General features: G+C 37.6%; 1 protein-coding gene across 1 annotated transcript in view; it reads left to right on the top strand.

The window, feature by feature from the left end:
- The window catches only part of LOC145982115 (uncharacterized), a 169,619-nt gene that overhangs the window by 32,327 nt on the left and 112,327 nt on the right, over positions 1–24,965 (top strand). The window contains exons 4-5 of the mRNA XM_083115684.1: positions 17,937–18,020; positions 19,705–21,137. Coding sequence (XP_082971810.1) covers positions 17,937–18,020; positions 19,705–21,137 — 1,517 coding nt within the window. The remainder of the gene's footprint in view (positions 1–17,936; positions 18,021–19,704; positions 21,138–24,965) is intronic.

The following is a 24,965-nucleotide window of genomic DNA, read 5'->3' as shown; positions in this document are numbered from 1 at the left end:
AATTGATTTAAAGGCCTTGGTTGCATATTCATCTGTGGCACATATAGGTCTTGTTTTAATAGGAATTATAACCATAAGAATGTGGGGTATTGGGGGGCTTACTTTGATAGTAGCACATGGTCTTTGTTCTTCTGGTATATTTTGTTTAGTAAATATTACTTATGAGCGATTGGGTAGTCGTAGTATATTAATTAATAGGGGAATAATTAATTATATTCCTAGATTATCTTTATGATGATTTATATTAAGAATTACTAATATGGCTGCTCCACCCTCTATTAATTTGTTGGGAGAGATTAGCTTATTAAACAGAATTATTGGGTGATCATATTTTAGTTTTATGGATGTTGCATTACTCTCTTTTTTAAGCGCGGGTTACACCTTATATTTGTATTCATATACTCAGCATGGAATATACTATTCTGGTGTATTTTCTTGCTGAAGAAGTAATATTCGTGAATATTTATTATTATTTTGTCATTTATTTCCATTAAATTTTCTAATTTTTTTTTGTTCTCCAATATTTCATTGAATTTAAATTATTTAAGTAGTTTAAGTAGAATAATAAGTTGTGTACTTAGTGGTAACTAAGAAGTTCTTAAATCAATGGTTTTTAGTTTTTCTATTACAAGTGTAATATCAATCTAAGTGTCATGTTGCTCCATCTTGTTGGTACCAACCGAGTGTCAATTCCTGATCATCCAACTGATTCACGAACTCTCGAAACAGTTCACTGAAAACATGGCGCCAACAACGACGACTCGCGAAACTTGTTTGTTGCTGTCAGTGTTGCCGAGTCACCTTTCTCATGGAATAAATTACATTCTCTCAAAATTTCATCGCAAACTGTCAATATTTATGCAATTACATGGTTTTTTGCGAGGCTACCTTCGAGTGGGACACCCGTTATAAAGGACATGCATAAATGTGATATAACCAAAAAAAGATAAATTTTCACATCACGACTGCAGTTCGACAGGGATTGAAAAACTGTACTTTCTCGATTAAATATGGGCGTCTGGTAGCTTTGCATCAATGGTTATAAAACTAAAATTACGCAATATTGCAGGCTGCAAACTTCTGGAGCCTGTTTCTCTCTATAACAAACATATGGATTTATACAAGGACGAAATGAAAATTCTTGCAAAATCTTTTTAAAAAATTGTCAGTGTTATAGTGTTATTTTCCCCTGCGTACGGCCCTGGTCCTGGATACGTGGAAGTGAGGTTGACATTTGGATGTGCTACGTAGAAGGGTCACCCCTTACACTCCCTCTGGAAATTGGTACCGTTCTAAAGTAAAACACATAAAGAAATACATTTCAGTTAATTGCTATTCCAGCAGAATAATTGAACGAAAAGAGGAGTTTAAGCAAAAATCAGCTAGACCGTATTATACACTACACTACACTACGTAAGAATGTAATAAAATGTTATTTTCCAACTAGAAAGTTGCACCTTTATTAGTTGAGGGATGGGGCTGAACGAGTGGAATTTATTTTAATAATATTGGCCCCCTCTCTCTAGGGAATTTATGGCACTAATTTCTAACACTTGCTATGTAAGAAATATAAGAGCCGCGGTGGTTTAGTTGATAGGGTGTCTGACTGCCAGCCGGGAGACTCCGGCACTGGCGGCTCCGGGGGGGGGGGGGGGTACGAGGGTACGGCCGTACCCCCTGTTCTTTCACGGACCCCGGGGCGACATGAAGGCAGGACGTAGCCGGATTTTATTTACTGAATGCATCCTTTGTGGTAAACTTGTTATTGTTATTGTGCATATTTGTTGCTATGCAACTTCCACGTTTTGGAGATATGTAAGAGGAAAAAAAAATATGCAAAAACACAATTCATTTTGTTTGCTGCTTCAATCAACTGTCAACAATCGCGCGGAACCTGTCCTCTAACGTCAACAATCCCTTATAAGATCCATTCTCACTTTTAAGAATTAAATTGTCGGTGTTTCTTTTTCCGTTCACTGCTTCAGAACGCGGCAGGCGGCTGTTCGAAAGGGCTAGTGGATAGGGTGACCAGACGTCCTCTTTTATCCGGACATGTCCTCCTTTTTAGGTGTCTGTCCGGCGTCCGGGCGGATTTCTGAGAAATCGGTAAATGACCTCCTTTTTTGGGAAGAGTATAGAATCGACGGTAGCAAATATGCTGCATAGAGAATGCTTGGAGCGCGTTAAGTATTCAAGCAATGCTCACCTAGCATCTGGGAGCTGAACAAGATCACTTTCCCGACTGAGTCATCTGTAGGTAGGGGTGTGCGGAATATTTTTTTTTTTTTTTGGTAGAGTCGGGATCTGGACTGGAAATTTTTCAAATCCCGACATTCGGGACGCGAGAAACTCGCAATTTCCCGGAAATTTTCGGGACGGGAAATGTTCGAAATTTCCCGAACCTCTGGAAATCTCGAATTCTACACGTCTTTTTCACCTCAAATGGTTGTTTTTACATTTCTGGAATAAAAACTAACATTTTCCGAGAAGATCCAGACACTCACAATGCAGAAAACTTCGAGATTAACGACTTTTTAAAATGACCATTCGGTATTTTCAGAGTTCTGGGGATCCCGAAAAGTCGGGAACTTCAAAATGGTAATTTCTGAAAGTGGTTAATTCTTGATGTTTTTTGCATTGTAAGTGTCTTGACACTTCTCACAAATTGTTAGCTTTTGTTTAAGAAATTTCAGAAAGAAAACTTAAGGGAAAGTGACGTGTGAAATTCGTGATTTCTCCAGCATCGGGAAATTTTTAACATTTACCGGTCAGAAAATATCCCGGCTTGGTCGGAAAATTGAGAATTTTTCCCGTCCCGAAGATCGGGATTTAAAAAAAATTCCCGTCCCAACCAAAAAATGTTCTGTCCCGCACACCCCTAGTCATTAGTACGTATTATTCCAACTCGTTGCTTCGCAATCTGAGACTTGCGAAACACATTTAGTCTGAGCAGTTCTTTTCGATTTATTAATATGGTTTATTTTAATTCACTTTTCTGCCATTTTTGGCAGATGATTGATGATATGATGATTTTGATGAGAGGATACTCACAAAGAACACCCATGCCCAGGATGGGATTCTAACCCGGGATCTCTGGCGTTCTGGCTCGGTGTGCTAACCACTCCTTCACAGATGTCGGCCAATTCAATTTAGAGTCATACATAGTCGATAGAGAAACGCGTAGTGAGAATTTTGACTACTAAGTTTACTTTTATGAAAAATAACGAAGCGAAAGTATAAATTCATCAATGATCTTGCAAGAAAATATCCAGTTTTTAAAGGATGGAAGAAACGTAAATGAGGTAAATTGCAAGAGCGCTGTCACTTTCTCCTGCTGTTAAAAGAGTGATAGAAATGTTTGTAGTATTAAAATCATATTTCTTGACCGAATCTAAACTACCTAAACTTTAAATTCGGTTTTGGAAATAAGTTAAAGCGAAGATTACTCTTACATTTGCTTTCACTTATGGGGATATCTAAAATCCAAGAAATGGAAAAATATTAAAATTATGTGCTTCAAAGTATAGATATTCTTAGCTATGATTGTCATGTGTTAATTAGTAGATGCTCTCGTTGCTTAAAGGTAAGAAGAAATTCTTGAAAAAATCATCAGAATGACGTGTGAGCAAAGTGTTGGTAGTTTTTTTTTACAATGATTATATTATGCAGTAGCGAAGCGTAGTCTTACGAAGGAGGCAAGCAATGTTTCAGTACAACAAAACATGTAGTAGAGTGCCACACACGTAAATTTGCCGTTGCGTAGAAACGAATTTTCGTTTCGTCTCCCTCTCTCTTAGCATCACGTGTTCTACCCTGCTCGAAAACCTTCGCTATTGTTGCCATATTGTCATTCCATTCCTGGACACACTCGCGCAAACTTCATTGAAAACAATTGAATAGCGTTCCAGCTCGCGGTTCCCACCGGTCGGTAGGGACGGTAATGTGGCAATATAGCACGGCGTAGTGGTTGCTTCTTTTATGCAGTGCATGTTCATTGGCTAGCTAGTAAGTAGTGTTGCCAACTGTAATAATGAAGCACTATTTCTGTCACGGAAGGGGAAAGCAGGTAAAGTGGCGGTGAGTTTTGTTGGATTGGAAGCACCATATTTTTATTTTATACTAAGTATTTGACCGGTTTGACGTTGTGTGCGTGTATTGCGTGTGTGTATGTAAAAGTGTGTGTTTGCTAATGAACGTTAAATTCCATAATGCCTCCAGTTCTGTCGAAGTTGAAATCAAAAACCTTGCATAGCCAAGCTCGGGAAATTCTAAGCAATTCAACTCTGGCTCCGGCAGGTGTTCTTGTAGAAATTGCATAGAGGAGGCTGTCATTTTTGCTGCTTAATGCGATACATATTGTTTTCTGTGTTAAGATTGCCATGCTTTGATGGGTGACCAAGTTCATAGCAGGGCCGGCGGAAGGGGAGGGTGAACCGAGCGGCAAAATTTGAAGAGAAGAAAAAAATAAGCCTATTGAAAACTGTGATCGAGCGAGATATTCTTTTGCGCTGAATAGTATTGAAATAGCATAAGAAGTCTGATTATTTATTTTATATTTTGATGTTTTAGTTAGGAATATATTGATTTTCAATTTTCCGTTGCTGCGTAATGACCGGGGGGGGGGGGGTCGAAATAGAGCGGCATCTGCCGCCACCTCCCAGGGAGGCAAAATGACTAGCGCCGGCCCTGGTTCATAACAAAAGAAAAAGCCGCGCAGCTTATCGTCTAGTGGCAGTATATGTACTTGTTATTGTTGTCGAAGCCGGCATCCTTTGTAAATGTACAACAAAGGCAACCGACTGTCGCAGATCTCAGAGAGGAAATAATAATACTGTTTGCGGAGGAGTGTTATGGTGCAATTGTAGCGGTTTAACACGTTGGCATGTTATTATCTGCCGTTGCAGTTCCATACCAGTGTATACGGGTTTTGGGAGTGAAAAGTTAGAACGCCACCAGTGCATTAATGCAATGAAAAATAATATATATCTATATATATTTTTTATTTTGTTTGAAATCACTCAAATAAGGAATCGTATGAAGAAGTCTTCTTTGCAGCATTTTTGGTAATTTTACTTATGTGTTAGTTCATATTTTGCGAATTTTTAGTCCATATGTATGTAGCTACATACAAAGCCACTTGTTAATACATATTAATCCTAGTCCTGGTATAATGCATGACGTTTAAAACTCAACGTTAGATAGACCTGAATTCTCTAATTTTATTGTTGTACGTAACAGCTGTGCATCGGCGCACTGCAGCGATTTTTCTATCTGCTCCATTAGCAACACTGCTTCTTTAGTTGTTTCGCGCATCGCACGGCAGAAATAACTGCGCTGGACTCTACAACGACATGCCGAGGGGAAAGATTCAAGGTTTATAGCCTCATTTACCCAGTCGCTGGATTTGTCAAAATATCGTAATAAAGTGACTGTACTAAAAATAAACCATATGATCCGCAAACGTCACATTTACTTTTTGAAAAAAATCCAGGTAACGTTATTCATATGATATTAAACATTTTGCATATGCGAACTTTCCGCATACGACTAAAGGGAGACGGAATTTCTTACTTACTTATTAGTACCTTTATTTGTTCATTATTATTTAATATGGTCAAACGGTGACCAAACCGATTTAGATAAAAAAAAATGGGAATCATTTGTTTAATTTACGCTGCATGATGTAATTTAGTATTTTTGGGCACCCTAAAAACCGCATTGGAGTAACTTAAACACTAAATAAAAAGTTAAACACAAACAATAAAAAATTCATTTCAAAGCAAAGAAACACATGCATAGACGATGTACTCACCACAATAAATTTCAAACTCTTGGTGTTGGTCAACCCCCTTCCACGATTTTCATTTTAACACTTATCTCTCTCGAGCTAAACGAAGCAATTTTCAACTGCTCAATAATACACCCGCACTTCACATCAACCGTTCCTAAATACGCGTTCATTCCGATAAATTCACAGCACAAAACACGAAGCAACAAACACTCACACTATCCCACGCGCTTTCCACAACTGCAAATGCAAGCATCCACACAAGATCACTTTGAAAATCTCTGAAACAACAGAAAGTGATACCAACCTATTTCCTTAATTTTATCCGTCACAAAGGAAAGATATATCAGTTTGGAGATAAAAATTACGCGGAGGAATCAGAATCATTTCAGCAGAACGAGTATGTACATTAATATTTAAGTAATAAAGTGTCATTCAATGGCGTGCCCGGGGCGAAGGGGGGGGGTGGATGGTAGACATAACCCCCTTTTGGCCCAGTATATCTAAGAAAAAACGTCAAAGGAAGGAAAAGATGACAAAATGGGGACCGTAAAAAGACCCTGGGAACACCACTTGCGTCATAATAATAGAACTTAAAACATATTCGGGCCTCCCCGATGGCGCAGTGGTAGTGTCGTCGCCTTGTAATCAAGGGGTTCCGGGTTCGATACCCGGTGGAGGCACAAGTGTTTCAGATCCCATTTTAAACTGTAGGTCCAGTCCCGATTAGCCTTACTGTGCATAAAGTGGACTTAAAACAACAAATCAATCATTAAAACATATTCTTGTGCTCATAATATGCAGAATGTATACGATTTACTTCTATGCCATGTACAAATATCAGTAGATAGTTCTTTCTCAGATAGCTTTATTTTCACCCCAAGTTTTATTCAAAAGCAGTCAATTTATTGATTGTAAAATTTGTGAAAGAGCTCACTTGAATTACTGCGTAAATAATTTGGCAGTGGCAAACACTGGTAGCGGTCAACACTTCTGGCGTAATTTGAGCTGGACCGACCAGGAAGCAGGGTGCAGGACCAAGGTCCGTCCAATCTTCCCTCCCTCCCTGAGAAAACTCTTCACGGGGGTGCAGAAATTCCACTGCCCCAACTCCCAATGTCAACTTTTTTTACGCGTTTTACATTTCGCGAAATCTAAAATAATTTGTAATATAATATGATATATATGGAATTTAGAACAGTGATAATAACTTCTTTTAGTTATTTTATGACTAACAATTATTATTATATTTGCGATCTTGTTTACGTGTTCATGAAGACAAATATTCGTTACTAGTTTTTTGCTGGCAACGTACCCATAGATGAATCCTTCTGCTTTCGGTTGAACTCGGCTATTTTCGGGAATCACGCAAGCTCGGAAAGCACAGCTTTTTGTAGAAGCTTTGTGGACGGGTTCCACCAGAATTTCACGCTTCGCCATGTGACTCCTTCGGAGGCCTTATTTTCCCGCAGAACGGCTGCAAGCATTGAGGCTGATGCTTGCTACAGAGCTGCTGGGGGAGTTTGCGGCCGCATTTTTTCGCGAAATCGAGTGCGATGGAAACTAAATACGGTTAGAACATTAAGTACATTAAATGATATTCGAATTATGCAAGCAGTGCTTGCATTGCTTGTACTATATCTTCGCCTCTGATATTATGAGTAATTGCAAAATGGCACAGTTTTTTTTTTGTGTCCTCTTTTTTATGACTTTGTCCTCCTTTTTCACCATGCTCTGTCCTCTTTTTTTAATGTATGTGTCTGGTCACCCTACTAGTGGACATTTTTGAGCATTTTAATAATCCGCAACAATAAGCGGCACGATAAACATTAAAAAAAAAAAAAGTTCGTAGCATTGCTTCCCTTCGGATACTCAGTTGTGGTCTGGTAGTAAGTGAATCGCACGAATTAGAAGAGTACGGTATTTACAGGTTTTCCGTTTTCACATCCAATGAAAATTAGTACAGCAAAGAAAAAACTGTCAGGGGCAGGAAATAGGAAAATGCAGAGAGAACGGGAAAAGGTTACCTTGAGTCAGTCTACTTTCATGACTAATTTTCTGAAAAGTTCGAAATCAGGTTTTATTGAAATCATTGAAAAACGGCTAACTTCTAGCGAATCATTTTTGTACACTTTTCCCGAACAGTATCATAGTGAAAACATTTTTGCGATTCGAGTTTCGAAACTAGAGATATTGACACTTGAATTTTGGATAACATTAGTTATCTCAGGTTTAGTGTTGTTTTTGTATTTGCTTCTGTCCTGGCTTCTTCTTTTGAAATCGCAATAAAATATCGCTGCAAGTTGGTAAAACTACGTATAGTATTAGGTACGGCTGACAACAACAAAACGAAACGTGAGTTATTTAACCAACCTTTCGTGCGTGAAGTTAAGTTATTGAGATAAAATGAGAACACGTAACATTTCGTCCCTGAGAAAAGAAAAGTTAACCAAATTATACGTTTTGGGCGAGTATTTGAGTGAAGTAGTCGTACCTAATTCTATAGTTTCACCCATTTCTCATACTTCCCGTCGTCTTTATGATTCTAAAAGCAAGAAACAAATTCTCGTTTTTGTCCCCCAAAGAAAATCAAATATTAGGATTAGACATGTAATTATATTGTTCGGAACTCTGAAATTCCCGATTTTTTCTTTGTGGCTTCTAGTTTCTTCTTATGTTGGTATGTATACTTAGAGGGTCATTCCACATCAAATCAACGCAAAAGAACTAAGATTTTGACACCCACCAACTCCGATTTCGATGAAATTTGGTATACACCTTTACTTTATGGTTAAAAAAAAAACTAAATTATTTTCACTCTATCTCAAACGGTTTTCATTTTACAGCACTTTGAAATGTCATCAAATCAGTGATGTCATCAAATCAATGTTGTCTGTCACTCTTGAGACCCTCGACACAAGATACCTTTGCTTATAGTTTATTTCTTTTCTCCTCAAACAATCATCAGATCTCTTTGAAATTTTACACAAAGTTCAATAAAATAAGGAGGATTTCAGGAAAAAATACATCACCACTCAAAAAATTTTACAAATGCCTATGAAAACACTAATAATGAATTTGTAGCCTAATTTTTGTGGTGGGAAAACTAGGTTACGAAAATATGAATTTTCATCATGTGGGTATAATGGAACCAACAACTTTTGATGTTGAAAATCATTGCAAAGACATGCTCTTTCTCTACAAAAAATTAAAGTTTTGGTTTTTTATTCCTTCTAACGAAAATTTTAAGTTTTTGGAAATTGCCTAAAATATCAGGGTCAATCCGTGCCAAATGGTTCAGCACTGGTCGCTCGACCATTTTTAAAAATTTAATTTGTTTGTCGTTGTAACCCCTGTACAAGGGTAGTTCAAAATAGACATTATTTTTCTAAAACTAGACTTCGTTTGAAAATGGCGGCCATTTTTGTTTCATGACTTGCAACATTTTTGGCCTATGCAGACAGTTGCGATAATTATGATAACTAAGCTAAGAAAAATTATAGAAATCTGGGGTAAAAAAACATTGTTTTCAGTATATTTCAGGCTATATTTTGTGTTCGGTATCTTTTTTCACCACATCTAATGCAAATGGCTGAAATGTATGGTCAAAACTGACTGATATTCAATTTTGAAGGGAAATCAATATATAGGATATTTTTTAAGTAGGTAAGCCATAAAATATCAGAGCGCTAATTTTTTTAGAGAAAACATGTACATCCAAAGTTTCAGTAGAAAATATTTGAGCTCTGGTACTGGTTTCCGCATTGAGTTAAAGCTCTTTGAAAATGCTCATTTTTCTCAAAATTTAGGCCCAAGTATATGTCTGGTTGGAAAGGTCTTCCAAATGGAACACAGTGGTTATGTCGACGTTTTGTAATCAAGGTGTCCCGGGTTCGATACCCAGTGGAGGCACATTCTGGTTCGGATCCCACTTTAATAAACTGTAGGTTCAGTCTCGATTAACCTTCCGTGCATAAAGTTGACTTAAAACTGAAACAAAACCAATATCTGGTTGGGAAACAAATAAAGTTTGATATTTACTGCATAAAGAGTTACTTGTAAAAAAATTCGAGATTGATATTACATGATAACAAAGTTACGACAGGGGGAGGTTTGGCAAAAACAGACAAATTTATGTTATTAGTTACAATTATTATTATTTACTTTTAATGAACTATCATGCATTTACAATTATTGTACGTATTAATTAATTGCAACATACGAATGGTATAGTAAGCACGTTAGTAGCTATTATCAAAGAAAAGGTGTGTACGGCTGCGTGTCAAATATTTTCTGCTGAAACTTTAGATGTACATATTTCCTCTAAAAAAATATAGCTCTGATATTTCATTGCTTACCTAGTAAAAAAATATCCTATACATCGATTTCCCTTCAAAATTGAATATCAGTCGTTTTGACCATACATTTCAGCTATTTGCATTAGATATGGTGAAAAAAGATACGGAACATAAAATGTAGCCCGAAATTTACTGAAAACAATGTTTTTTTACCCCAGATTTCTATAATTTTTCTTAGCTTAGTTATCATAATTATCGCAATTGTCTGCATAGGCCAAAAATGTTGCAAGTCATGAAACAAAAATGGCCACCATTTTCAAACGAAGTCTAGTTTTAGAAAAATAATGCCTGTTTTGAACCAACCTTGTACAGGGGTTACAACGACAAACAAATTAAATTTTTAAAAATGGTCGAGCGACCAGTGCTGAACCATTTGGTACGGATTGACCCTGCTATTTAGGCAATTTCCAAAAAACGTAAAATTTTCGTTAGAAGAAATAAAAAAACCAAAAATTTATTTTTTTGTAGAGAAAGAGCATGTCTTTGCAATGATTTTGAACATCAAAAGTTGTTGGTTCCATTATACCCACATGATGAAAATTCATATTTTCGTCACCTAGTTTTCCCACCACAAAAATTAGGCTACAAATCCATTATTAGTGTTTTCATAAGCATTTGTAAAATTTTTTGAGTCGTGATGTATTTTTTCCTGAAATCCTCCTTATTTTATTGAACTTTGTGTAAAATTTCAAAGAGATCTGATGATTGTTTGAGGAGAAAAGAAATAAAATATAAGCAAAGGTATCTTGTGTCGAGGGTCTCAAGAGTGACAGACAACACTGATTTTATGACATTTCAAAGTGCTGTAAAATGAAAACCGTTTGAGATACAGTGAAAATAATTTAGTTTTATTTTCAACCATAAAGTAAAGGTGTATACCAAATTTCATCGAAATCGAAGTTGGTGGGTGTCATGACCTCGTTGAAATGGCGTCAAATGACCCTAGAATCAAAAATCTTAATTTTCAGGGTTAACACGTTAGTTAATGGGGTAATTGTTTGCAAAAAATATTATGCATTTCTTTAAATTTTCTTCTCAGGGGCAACAGGTTACGTGTTGTGCTTGTCTCTCAATAACTTAGGGTTTAATAAATGATATTGTGTGTGCATTTTGTATTTTGTTTAATCAGACACAACTAATCTGTGAAAATATGTGTTATGTGAGAAAAATCGAGACGCGAGACCTTGACTTGGAATTTTGCATTTAAATGTCTGATTTCTGCGCAGTTTCTGAATCTATGACCATTCCCTTATTGGTGGAGTGTTTCAGATCTGCAGCGACAGCTGTTCTTTAGTCAACAGCAAAGTCAATCATTAGATCATGTTTGTGCATGCCAATTTCGACAGCCAGCATAGAGAGAAGTTTCTCGAAGTTGACTTAGGTGAAATCAAAAATAAGAACCACCATGACATAAGATCGACTCTAGGAATTATTGATGATGTTTGTTGAACTAAACTTGTGCAGAAATGTTAATATTTCGCACTGCATTGATAGATTCAGATCATACGGCCCTCGTAGGCTTCTTTTGTAAACTCAACTGTTAACCTTGGTATCTTTAACATGCACAAACATTTCAGTACAAATATAAGAAAATTGAATGAACCTTACGGCACCGGCGCCACAAGAGAAAGGTAGATTTCGTCTGCTTAGAGTGTAAGGTGGATGGTAATATTTTGGAAAGGAGGACAGAAATCAAGGATCGATCACAAGTTAACTTTCGTCTTTCGGAACACATATTGAAAAAATATTGTATGTAATACCTCGTATCATGTACTACAGTACTATGTTTTTATTATAACAAATACAAAAGACATTAACAATATAGAGGCATTAATTATATTATTTAATTATTAAATATTAATAATTAAATGTTAATAGTTTCGTTAGAAACATATAGAAATATGCCTGTATAATATGGGATCCTTTTTACTAGTGTTGTATATTCCAAAAAGTTCTTACGTTAATTATACCGTATTATTAAACATAAAAAAATCGTCATACAGATACTACATATAAAATTGCTAGAAAAAAGTTAGTATAGGGGGGCGCTGTTTTGCTTATCGTACCCCTTGTTCACGAATCCTGAAACCGCCAGTGGACCCGGGTTCGATTTCCGGGGTGGATGATCTAAGGTCGGAATCTTCCCGGCCTTGTCCCTGTATAAAGCAGCTCTGGAGTTCACCCACATTCTAATAAATGGCTATCGGGGGATAAAGGCGGCCGGAGCATGGTGCTGATCACATGACTTCCAAAAACGACCGACATCGATAACGTGAGGGGGCTCCGATAACGTGAGTTGGCTCTTATCTCCTCATCCTCCCCTACACGTCCCTTTATGGTACGGTGCAATGTGCAACCTTAACGTAAGGAATAGAATCCAAGTTGTTTTTCACCTATTAAGTTGCACTTTTAGTAGATAAAGGGGAATGAGAATCTCGTGCTTTTCATATCAATAATATAGAATTATATCATGGAATTGGCTATTTGAAAAACACAATCGAAGTTGTTTTTCCACCTGGTAAGTAGTACACACTTGACCAAGGAAAATCCCTCCTTAGACCTTCTTGAACATGCTCTCGCTGATATCATTTTAACCCTTACAATGTAGGGAGCATAACGCAAGTTGTTTTCTCATCTGAAAGATAGCACGTTAGGTAGGGAAGAGTGGAAATAAATAATATTCTTTATTTCAATAAGATCATTTTCCTATCGGCCTGACTTGCCCAACAAATATCCTTTGGTAACACATATGCTTGCAAGTGCGTATAAATTAGTCACAGGCAAGTCATAGTGAATAAACAAGACGTTGATAGCTATGCGTGGTGAGGAATGCACCCATTGTATTCATTTAGTGACCTCACTGTCCACAAGCTTTGTTATTGTTTTCAAACTGAAAGGAACGAGTCACTTTTGCATTTCGAAGCATGTTTGCCGAACTACAGGATGGATCACGTTTGGCAACAATGCGCGATTGCTTCCTGTGTATTCTAAAAACGAGATTGATTGAGTGAGTCCCTTACCATAACTAAAACGTAACTAATATAACATGTCTGTAATGTCGGAGGACTAAAATATTCTTACTTCGGTTAAAAGCTGAGCCTGTAAAGGGACACTCAGCACAAATAAGGACAAAACACAGGACAACACACACACAGTCTTACGAGGATTATACTGGCCTTAGGTTCAGGCCTCGTAAGTCTGCAAAATGCAGTCCAGGGTGTACTACGTGGAAGGTTCACCCCTTACACCCCAAAAACGTGCTAGAATATATGCACATAGTGGGGGAGGGAGTCTCGACTGGGAGGAAAATACAATAAAATACGTTTTAAATACATTCATTTTACGGATAAAGACACAGAAATTAGAAATGCAAAATGTCTTGGTGCTATTTGTTTTGGTTCTTGTGAAATACGGCTTCAAACATTGCTGAAATTCACGTTCTGCGTTACTTAAGTAGAGACGTCCTGTGATTGGCCTGACGTCACTAGTTGTGAAAACGTGCAGCACTTTCTGATAGTCTCGTAAACTTAGCATTGGACGTGAAAGCGTCAGAAAAAAAGTAATTAATTATTGTTTAAAATACAAGTATCTTGTAACTTGCAGTGCATAAATGTGTGATACATTTCTTGTTCATGCATTAAGTCCTAACAACAGCAGCATTTACTATAATTTGCTGCTCGTTAGGGATTTTCCATTAAACTGGCAAAGCAATACTGGCAGCTGTCAATAGCTGAACTGTCAGCATATAGATTCTAACCGGCAATAAATTTTTACTACAAGAGCAATGCGCTTGTTAGATATACACTTTCTGGAATGAAAGATATTCTCTTCATAATATTTCGTTCGAAAATTTTAAAATTACAATACGTTTAGAACACTTAGGTTTACGCACAATTTTTCTCAATATAAGCGGTGATATGATAAATAGTATGTAAGAATTTTTGGGTATCCTGCAGTTTAGTTAATATTTTTTTTATCAAATTTACTGAATGTATTTTTCCTACTTTCTTTAATGAAATAATGGGGGGTACAGATTTCGGAGTCAAATTCTCTGGGGGCTAACTAATATCGGCTAAAAGGTAATTACGTAATACTTTACTACGGCATAATTGTACCAGCGACCTACTTTACAGTCAGATCCAGAGATAAATCACTGAGATGTTATGTTGCATTTTGTTCTACAGGCACGAATTTTTGATGTCAAATAAAATGCAATAATTTTATTGTTTCCTTTTCCTAAGCCATTATCGAGAGGAATAAATAGTATCACATAGTTACCATTCATATGAACATTAAACAAAATACACCATAAGAAATACACTCATTATCAACTCGCTGGATATATGTATAAATACTACACATAACACTATTTCTATGTAAAGAATGTGAGTACTTTTTTGTTCAAATAAGAAAATAACCTCAGCAAGAAACTACGATAAGGTACGTCTGTTTTTATGAACAGCTACAACCTTGCTTAAATCCAAAGATTTTGCAAGCTCTTTCTCAAAGGACAGAATAGAAATAGAATTCAACCTCTCATTACCATTTCGGTTATGAAGGAAATACTTGATTCACCGTAAGCAGTCGTTGATGGTGGTGGGCACATTTCAATAACACAAAGCTTATAAAGTTCGTAAAAGGCCATTTTAAATATTTCAACCATTGCAAGCAGCTGCTGAATGGTCTTTATTTTGAGTTCCTTTCTGCCTCAGTGTGCCATAACTCTAAACTGTTCAAATTACAACAGTAGGGAGCGGCGAAAGATTGTAGATTTTCGTACATCAGAAAAGCGGCACTAACTTAATAAAGTAGGCATCAAATAAACAAACCACCCTTCAATAGAAAGTATGTTAATGATGCCATTTTCTCTGCCATGATGAAATATATTTTAATTTTTCTTGTTCAAAGACTGAAATTCAGAACTTAGGGCGTGGACATAAAAGCAATGAATATAGTTGCAACTCTTGCACTGGGCATTTTTATTAGTGAAAATAACTGCTGAAGATTTTTTTAGAATATATTGTGCATAAATACTGCACAGAATTGGATCAATAATTTTAGATTTGCTTCAAAGATTGATTCTTCCGAACAGAATCAAATTTGTCCACTATGGTGGTACTGCAGAAATTATTTCCTAACCTCACAAATTATAATTAATTAACATGTAGGACTAGGACTGCCAGCAAGAAAATTGCCCAAGTCTGCTGATATTCGCACCGTATTTCAATGATTACTTGATTGAGTTTGTATTAAGGTCTATTATATGCACAGAGGCTAATCGGGACGTGAGCTACAGCTTCTAGTGGAATTGAATTGAATTGTTTTTTTGAAGTCCACTTTATGCACAGATAGTTTAATCGGGACTGGACCTACAGTTTAAAGTGTGATCCGAACCACTGTGCAATGTGCCTCCACCGGGTATCGAACTCGGGATCCCTTATTACAAGTTGACGACGTTGCCATTACGCCATAGGGGAAGCCCTTCTAGTGGAATCTGAATGGCTTAATAAAATGTTACCTCCACTGGAATCGAACCTGGGACCCATTGATATGAAGGCAGCAATTCTATTGCTAGACCATGGAGGCTGGGAGGCCAATTTTAATATTTCCAATGTTTTAGCGTTTAGGAATTAGGTAGTTTGTGTACTCTTTCATTCTTTAACTTCGTATTTCTCCCTCTAGAATATTTTCAGTGATAAGGATAGGAAGGCTTGTGTTGCTGCAGCCATAAACCTTCGGGTTTAAGAATGCAGGAGAATTAGTTACTTAAGAATAGATATAACGATGAAACCAACGAGAGAACATATCTAACTCTAATGCAGTTGTCGGCATTCAAATGAGGAACTAACAAACAAAAAGGAAACATAACGCTTCTTTAGATTTTGAACGTCATCCTACTTATAAAAATTCATTTGTCACACCTGTTAGACCTATTCCGAAATATAGTGATACCATTTACAGAGGCTGCCAACAACAATCAAAGAACAATCTCACATCCACTGAATACGTCCATCTTCCTAGGAAGTTTGGCGACTCGTGATTGGCAAATTACTTAGTATCTTTTTGATTTTGATTTGATTTATTTTAATTCGCGTTTTGTGCCACTTTCGGCTAATTTGCGAAGATGGGGATGAGTGATGATATGATAAAATTGATGAATAGACACTCACAAACATCCATGCCCAGACCAGGATTCGAACCCGGGACCCCTGGCGTTGTAGCGCGATGTGCTAACCCTAAAGTACTTAGTATCGAATTACGATTGGGTTTTTGATTTCAGAACATATCGTAATAAAGTAATTGCGATCTAACCAAACTAGAAAATGTACTTGAACATTGTACTTGCCCCAATGGAAGTTTCATAATGGAAAAATGTAAATTTTACTTTTTAAGTTTTCGGTTGAAATGCGTCTACCGTACTACAAAAATTTATGGGGCTATCGGAGGGACTGAGGCCTGGTTTGGGGGGCTTCAGCCCCGCCCCAGCTCCTCTGTAGCGCCGTCCCTGCTCATGTACCAATATGAGATAAGGAATCCCGGTCCGGAAATGCGTCATTAAAAAGTTAAGAGCCAAAACTAGTTGGGGCTGGCTATGACAGTGGATTAAGACAACTGACAGATTCGGCTTGTAGGTTTAATAAGAACGTTACTACAGTGTATCGTAGCACTCTACGACGAAAACGATAAAGTAATTATTCAAAATGTCGGCTCCCAGAGTCGATGCAGGCAGGACAGCGTTGCACTTTATAGTTGGGTCAGTATCCACCCACCCTGGAAGTTTGAATCAAGGTAACGGAAACACCCTGTATATATTATGTTTGAAGCTATCCACCGAGCAATTTGCGATTTTTTTTTCTTTACTGAGAAGCTATAGCTTACGAGTGTTCGACCGCACACACGCAATCAGATGATGCATACAACAGCAGCCTGCCTCCGTGGCGGAGTGGTTAGCACATCGCGTCACTCGAGTTCGAGTAGCCACTGCAAGAGTGTATATGACAAAGAGATGGATATCATGCGCCTTACCAACTGATTGGATTTTGATTGATTTGGTTTACTTTACTTCGCTTTTCTGTAACTTTTGACTGATGAAAGTGATGGACACCAACAAGGAACACTCATGTCATGGGACTCCTGCCAGGGCCTCCCCGATGGCGCAGTGGTAGCGTCGTTGACTTGTAATCAATGCGTTCCGGGTTCGATACCCGGTGGAGGCACAAGTGGTCCGTATTCCACTTTAAACTGTAGGTCCAGTCCCGATTAGCCTTTCTGTGCATAAAGTGGACTTAAAACAACAAATCAATCAATCAATCATGGGACTCCTGCCGTCGTAGCGCACTGTGATGATGACTCGCCACGGATGCCTACACCAACTGATTGGATTTTGTTGTTGCTTTGTTGTTTTAAGTCCACTTTATGCACAGTAAGGCTAATCGGGATTGGAGCTGCAGTTTAAAGTGGGATCCGAACCACTATGTGCCTCCACCCAACTGATTGAAATAAGTACTGAAGAGCGCCTCAACAGTTATTTTGTTGAGGCAAATTGATGCTCTGTCCTCCAGATATGAGCGCCCGACACATGAAATTTCACACCGGTGTGACAAGCGACTAGCGACATGTCGCATAGCACACGAGTGACACGTCATATTACAACAAACCTTAAAAAAGCAATGCTACTTTTCACACCATTGTCCGTTTAAGCTGCACTGATCATTAGTCATTTTGGTGTCAAATGTAATTTGTATTTTCCCTTACAGTTTCAACTAACTTCAAAATTACTTTCTTTTCAGAAAATGGCAGGATGATCCTAGTGTGCAGACGTACTGTTAGCTACGTAACTGAAGAACGTCACACGATACCGGAAGATATGCGTGGTAAGTCCGCACTTTGTTTACATTCATGTCTATATTCTGTCCCGGGAATCTGTGAAGCAAGGCCGCGCATATAAGTAGAGAAAGGGACAAAGCTAGTGGGCAGAGCGAAGCAGTACACGCTGCTCCTAACAGCTATTAGCAGCACTCAACTCCCCTCTCACGCCTTGATTGGTCGAACCCCCTCGAGTCACTACTTGCGCCAAAGATTCGAGGGACAGAGTATAAGGAAATCTTCCAAGGGCTATGAATCAATCTCAATATCTGGTGGATTTATTTATTTATTGAACAGACTGCTACGTATATAAACCAATTGATACTATTCAATATCAAGATATAACAATATTTCTTATATATTGCATATGGTTAATCTGGGTCAGTTAATTAAGAATGGCAGTGATTCCATTACTCACCAAAGACATCATGCATGGTCCAGATGGACAGGGCCCTTTTCGAAGAAGTCTATGTCGAGTTGAATGTACTTGGCCCAATGGGTCTGCCAATCTTGGAATACGTGTAGGAACACATCCTTTGACATGGTCTTCACAACCACCCCAGCCTTCTTCATGACATCTCCAGGCGAGTCAAAGAGATTGTCTCTTAGTTTCAATTGCAGACGAGGGAAGGAAAAAGTCACGTGAATCGAGGTCAGGACTATATGGAGGGTGGGTTACACATTTGATTTTTTCTTTGCAAGATATTAGGAAGCAACAGTGGCAATAGACTGGCGTTCTCAGGATTGAGACGCCAACCTATAGCAGACATTTTCGGCGGATGTGGCAGTCCAGGCTCTTCAAAACAGTTACGTAATTCCACCCAGTAACCGTGGGATTTGTTGGCATATCATGCTAACGACCTTAGCCTGCTTTGGCGTTCGGAGAAGGGGACACTATCCAAACTGTGCTGCCCTGTGTGCCTTCCCGGTCCCAGTGATGCAGGCAACTTCCATCGCCAGTGATGGTTCACTTTAGGCACCATGCTCCTCAACCAAGTTCTTTACACAGGTTCACTCGCACCTGATTCTGCTCTGGTGTAAGCGATCTCGGTACTTGCCATGCACAGACACAAGTCTAGTGCAAATGCTGGTGAAGAACGGTGAAGGGACTGCCATGCGAGATGTGTAACATGTTTTTCAGGTTGCCAACAGTTGCTAGGCGATCTTCAGGAACAATGACAGCAGCTATGTTGATCGTTACCTTTTCGCGTCTGTGGCCGAAGAGCCCCTGAACACCTACGTTGATTGTCGATACACTGCCATCAGACATGTATAGCCAGGGGGAGGTCTCGGGGAGCTGAAGCCTCCCCCTATATCCTACCTACAAATATCTTCATTAAACATCTTGTATAATAAGTTGTAATATACTGAGAAATTCATCTTCCGCCCCCACTTTTTTGCCTCTAGGTGGAGGCTGCTGATAAGAGATGAGCCCCCCGAAATAAAATTTTGGCTACAGGCCTGACAGCCTTTCTTAAGCTTTTTGAAATGACGAGGCGAAGTGGGGTTCATTAAGCAGAACATCTCCCCAGTAACCTCTCTGTAACAAGAGGCGGTAATCCCCCATCCCCTTCAAAAAGTATCCAATTGTTAAGGTTCAAAATACAAAATCATTGGACTGTACTTTAAGAAACATTTTTTTTGCGATACCACGTCAACGATAGTATATTTTAAACAAATCTTTCATTTCAGGAGAATTTGAAGACCCTGGGAATCAAATTGGACATAACATCAATCCAAACCCCGTTGTGTTGGAAGTCCCACAGGGCAATGCCGGAAGAAATCCAGAAATCCACCCTGAGAATCAAATTGAACATGACATGAATCCAAACCCCCTTGTGTTGGAAGTCCCACAGGGCAATGCCGGAAGAAATCCAGAAATCCACCCTGAGAATCAAATTGAACATGACATGAATCCAAACTCCCCTTTGGTGGAAGCCCCACAGGGCAATGTGGAAAGAAATCCAGAAATCCAATATGGCGAAGGAGATTTTTATACAGAAAATAACATTCCACCAATCGCAGGGTCCTCACATTATGTGTGCAATTATGGCACACAGAATATCGTTTCTACAAATCGTAACGTTCCTAATCTACTTCCTTTTCGGGGAGCTAATGAACACAATTTCTGCATGTGCAATCAGGCTTCTGGAAATCAGAATCCATCATCAAGGGGCGCTGCTGCAGGCATTCATCATCAAAACGTTGTTGCAAACCCAAATCCACCTGTCTTCAGAGCCGCTGGAGAAAATATCTGCAGATGCAATCATGCTTCTGGAAATGAGACTCCATCAATAACTGGAGTTTCTGCAGGCATTCATCATCAAAATCAAAACGTGGTTGAAAACCCAAATCCATCCGTCTTCAGAGCTGCTGCTGCAAATTTTGTCAGAGATAATCCTATACCTTCACACCACACTCATTCATCAAGGGGCACTGCTGTAGGCACTCTTAATCAAAACGTTGTTGCAAACGCAAATCCACCTGTTTGCAGATTTGCTCCAGGAAATTTCTACATGCGCAACCTAAATCCTTCATTGGGAGCTGCTGGATTTGCCTTTATCAGAAATCAAAACGTTGCTGGAAATGCAAATATACCAGTTGGAGGAGCTGCTCCCACAGACACAGAATATTCCTCATGCACTAGGAACCAAGAAAATATGAGCCACGAAGAATGTGTAGATCCACTTGCAGATGCAGATCTTTGTAACAGAACACCCCGCTTAACATATAACGTTGCACTTGATATGACAGTTCACAGAGACGCCCGGATGATTGCTAACAGAAACGATCCGGGTGTCTCAGGATATGTGGGTAATTCAACAAATGCAATTGGTCCGTCCACTAACGCTTCAGGTTCAGTACAGGGACAGGGCACGAATGTGGACGTCCACGCTCGAGATTCTGAGCATTCAGGTGGTCTATCTGCTTTGGAGCCCTATGTCCAACCTGCAAATGTGATAATCTTGGATACATTAAGTATGGATAACAACACCTCCGATAGAAGTAGTTTGTCGAACAGAAGTAGTCCTCAGAATGTAGGTGAGCGACGTGGGCCAAGGGTAGTTCAATCCCCACAGCGCCAATCCGCTCGTAGAGGATCACGAAGGCATTCCCACGATCAAGTTCGTCGTTCAATCCTTCGTGCTCGCAAGAAGAATTCATCAAAACAATTTGATGGAAGCCGACGAACCAAGGGGAAATAAAAATGTACACGGTAAAACCTTCCAGCTGGCTCAAGTAAAGATGCTGGAACAGAAGCATGCTTAATGTAAATTAACTAGATATACAGGTATATAAATATATATTGTTAACACAAATATGATCTCATGAGAAGAAACGAATGATGGGTGAAAACGAAGACACGTTACAAAATGCATTGGGTGTACAATTAGAGATGTAGAAGAAGAATTCCTGTCCTTGAGAATTGGAGCAATTTATAGGAAAGTAGCAGTATGAAATATTATACAGGGTGTCATTTTAATGGCGCCCACGGACCACAGATTCGTGTAGAGGACATGAAAACAAACAACTTTTCTCAGTAACATTTTTCACGTTGGTGCGTCAATTCGACGCTACAGCCGTTCAAAAAAGACCGTTTTGCCGCCTGGATGCTGGCAACCCAACACAACATTTGATCGTATCTGTGACGTCATTTCCTGCGGCGAAACAGCGCACGGTAGGATTGCAAGGAACACACAAATTTTGTGAAAAATGACAAACTACCAACCACATTATTAGCTGTAAAACTAAGCGAGAAACGCGTCCAGTATACCGATCATCATAGCCTACTAGCCAGAAGATCAGCAACATCTCAGGGGAAGGGGGAAGTGAACCAACGATATGAGAAATGGTAAAAACGTATTCAAAATGAAAAGTCAATATCGGATTTTGTCTCAGCCTACATGTCAAAAATCAACAACAATAACTTTTATTGTACTTACAACTTACATGTGGCTGTTTACGCCCAGCTACATGTCAATTATATTTGCAAATCTCGTTGCAAGGTTGATATCTACAGGTTTGTGTACAGATGCCTTCTAGTACTTTGTGATGATAACGGAAGTATCCGAGGTTCACGTTGTTACATTACGGCTACAACACGTACAACCACAGTAACAATCTAATTATGAATCAGTAGCGAATACACTACCCTGTTCACAGTTGCAAACTATTACATGTGTATCCGGTGCGTAGATAAACACAGTCGTCGGAGAGTTTGTTTTACTACTATTTATATCCCTATATTTTCAACCATTTTTGTCACTTGCCTCATAATGCCCTGAATATACATTATATTATGTGTTGCTTACCTTTGGAATTTTGAGTTCTTTCATTTCTATTTTGTCATGTGTTCAGTGTGTCATAGACAACTAGTATCAGAAGGACGAAGTGGATAGACTAAATTGTAGATGCCAACTTGGTAACTAGATTTGCAAATATTTGACATGTAAGCTGATACAAAATTCGATATGACCACTTCCACTTGAATTATATTTCCTTTCTACCATTTTTCGTACCGTTTGTTTACTTCCTGTTAGGTTACAGAACGTGTTTTCTCGTTTTGTTTTACGGTACATAATGTGGCTGATTGTAGCTATGTGATTTTTCACAGAATATGTGTGTTACTGGCAACCCTGTAACGCATCGCTTCACGACGGGATATGACGTCACAAATGCAATCAAATGTTGTGTGTGGTTGCCAGCATTCAGGCGGCAAAACGGGCTTTTTTGAACGCCTGTAGCGCCGAAACGATGCTCCAACGAGAAAAATGTTACTGAAAAAAGTTGTTTGTTTTGATGTCCTCTATACGTTTCCGTGGTCCGTGGGCGCCATTAAAATGACACCCTGTATATTTTATCTTATCATAAACTTGTTGTGTAAGTTACATTTTCAATCCTACATCAAAAATTATCAAAGAGTGCATTCACATATTATCCGAAAAACTCCTCTCTGTTAGCAAGAGATAAAAACCATTCTAGTGTTCTCGTAATGGAATGAGAGTATTAGGGTAAATGTATATGAACTCTTCATGTAATTTCTGTGTAGGCTATAGCTGAAAAAAGTTCGGGGGCACAAGAGCTGCCTTCAAGAGTAAGAGTGGAATATTTTTTTTATTATTGAAGGAAGGGTTGGAACGCCATGAAAAAATATATAAAATACAAAAATGCAAAACACAAAAAATACAAAAATGCAAAGCACAAAAAAATACAAAAATGCAAAACACAAAAAAATACAAAAAATCAAAACACAAAAAAATACAAAAATGCAAAACACAAAAAAAAATACAAAAAAGGCAAGAAAGAAAAAAAGAAAATGGTTTTCTTACAATTCCATATTACTTTTTATGTTAGCGTGTAGTTTAATTCATAGAAATAGTTCATGTCAGATCAATTTTCATGTTAAAAGTTGGATTTAATACTACTTTCATGTATCAGAGGAATTATTTTTTTCCGTAGTATATATCCATTCAAATAATTGTAAAGTTAGTTTGCTCTGATATGATGCTGTAATCGAATATATATGCACTCTTATGTAATTTCTTTGTATGGCTGAAAACAATCTGGGAGCACAAGAGTTGCCTTTAAGAATAGGAGTAGAATCAATTTTTATTACTTAAGGAAAGGATGGGATGCCATGAAAAATATATGAAAAACAAAAAAAAATACAAAAGTATCAAAAAGGAAAAGGATTTTTATACAATTACCTTATTACTCTGTTTTTTAGTGTGTAGTTTTAATCATAGAAATATATATTATGTTAGATCCATTTTTCATATTAGATGCTACTTTCATATATCAGAGGAATTAACTTTTTTCGTAGTATATGTCCTTTCAATTAATAATTGTAAAGTCAGTTTGTTCTGATATGATGCTGTAATCGAATATATATGAACTCTTATGTAATGGCTGAAAACAATCTGGGAGCACAAGAGTTGCCTTTAAGAATAGGAGTAGAATCAATTTTTAATACTTAAGGAAAGGATGGGATGCCATGAAAAATATATAAAAATAAAAAAAAATACAAAAGTATCAAAAAGGAAAAGGATTATTATACAATTACGTTATTACTCTGTTTTTTAGTGTGTAGTTTTATTCATAGAAATATATCATGTTAGATTCATTTTTCATATTAGATGCTACTTTCATATATCAGAGGAATTTTTTTTTCGTAGTATATGTCCATTCAAATAATAATTGTAAAGTTAGTATGTTCTGATATGATGCTGTAATCGAATATATATGAACTCTTATGTAACGGCTGAAAACAATCTGGGAGCACAAGAGTTGCCTTTAAGAATAGGAGTAGAATCAATTTTTATTACTTAAGGAAAGGATGGAATGACATGAAAAATATATTAAAAAAATACAAAAGTAACAAAAAAGGAAAAGGATTTTCATACAATTACCTTATTACTCTGTCTTTTAGTGTGTAGTTTTATTCATAGAAATATATCATGTTAGATCCATTTTTCATATTAGATGTAACTTTCATATATCAGAGGAATTAACTTTTTTCGTAGTATATGTCCCTTCAAATAATTGTATAGTTAGTTTGTTCTGATATGATGCTGTAATCGAATATATATGAACTCTTATGTAATTTCTTTGTATGGCTGAAAACAATCTGGGAGCACAAAAGTTGCCTATAAGCATAGGAGTAGAATCAATTTTTATTAAGGAAAGGATGGGATTCCATGAAAAATATATAAAAAAATACAAAAAATACAAAAAGGATCAAAAAAGAAAAGGGGTTTTCTTACAAATACCTTATTACTTTGTACATTAGTGTCCAGTTTATTCATAGAAATATATCATGTCAGTTTTTGATATTAAATTCTACTTTCATACATCAGATGAATTATTTTCTTTTCGTAGTACATGTCCATATTTCAAATAATTGTAAAGGTAGTTCGTTCTGATATGATGCTGTAATCGAATGATTAGCATTA

This window comes from Lepisma saccharinum, chromosome 2, assembly GCF_977018435.1.
Source record: "Lepisma saccharinum chromosome 2, izLepSacc3.1, whole genome shotgun sequence".
Classification (NCBI taxonomy): domain Eukaryota; kingdom Metazoa; phylum Arthropoda; class Insecta; order Zygentoma; family Lepismatidae; genus Lepisma; species Lepisma saccharinum.
Note: the sequence above shows the minus strand (reverse complement) of the source record. Positions and strands in the feature narration are given on the sequence as shown.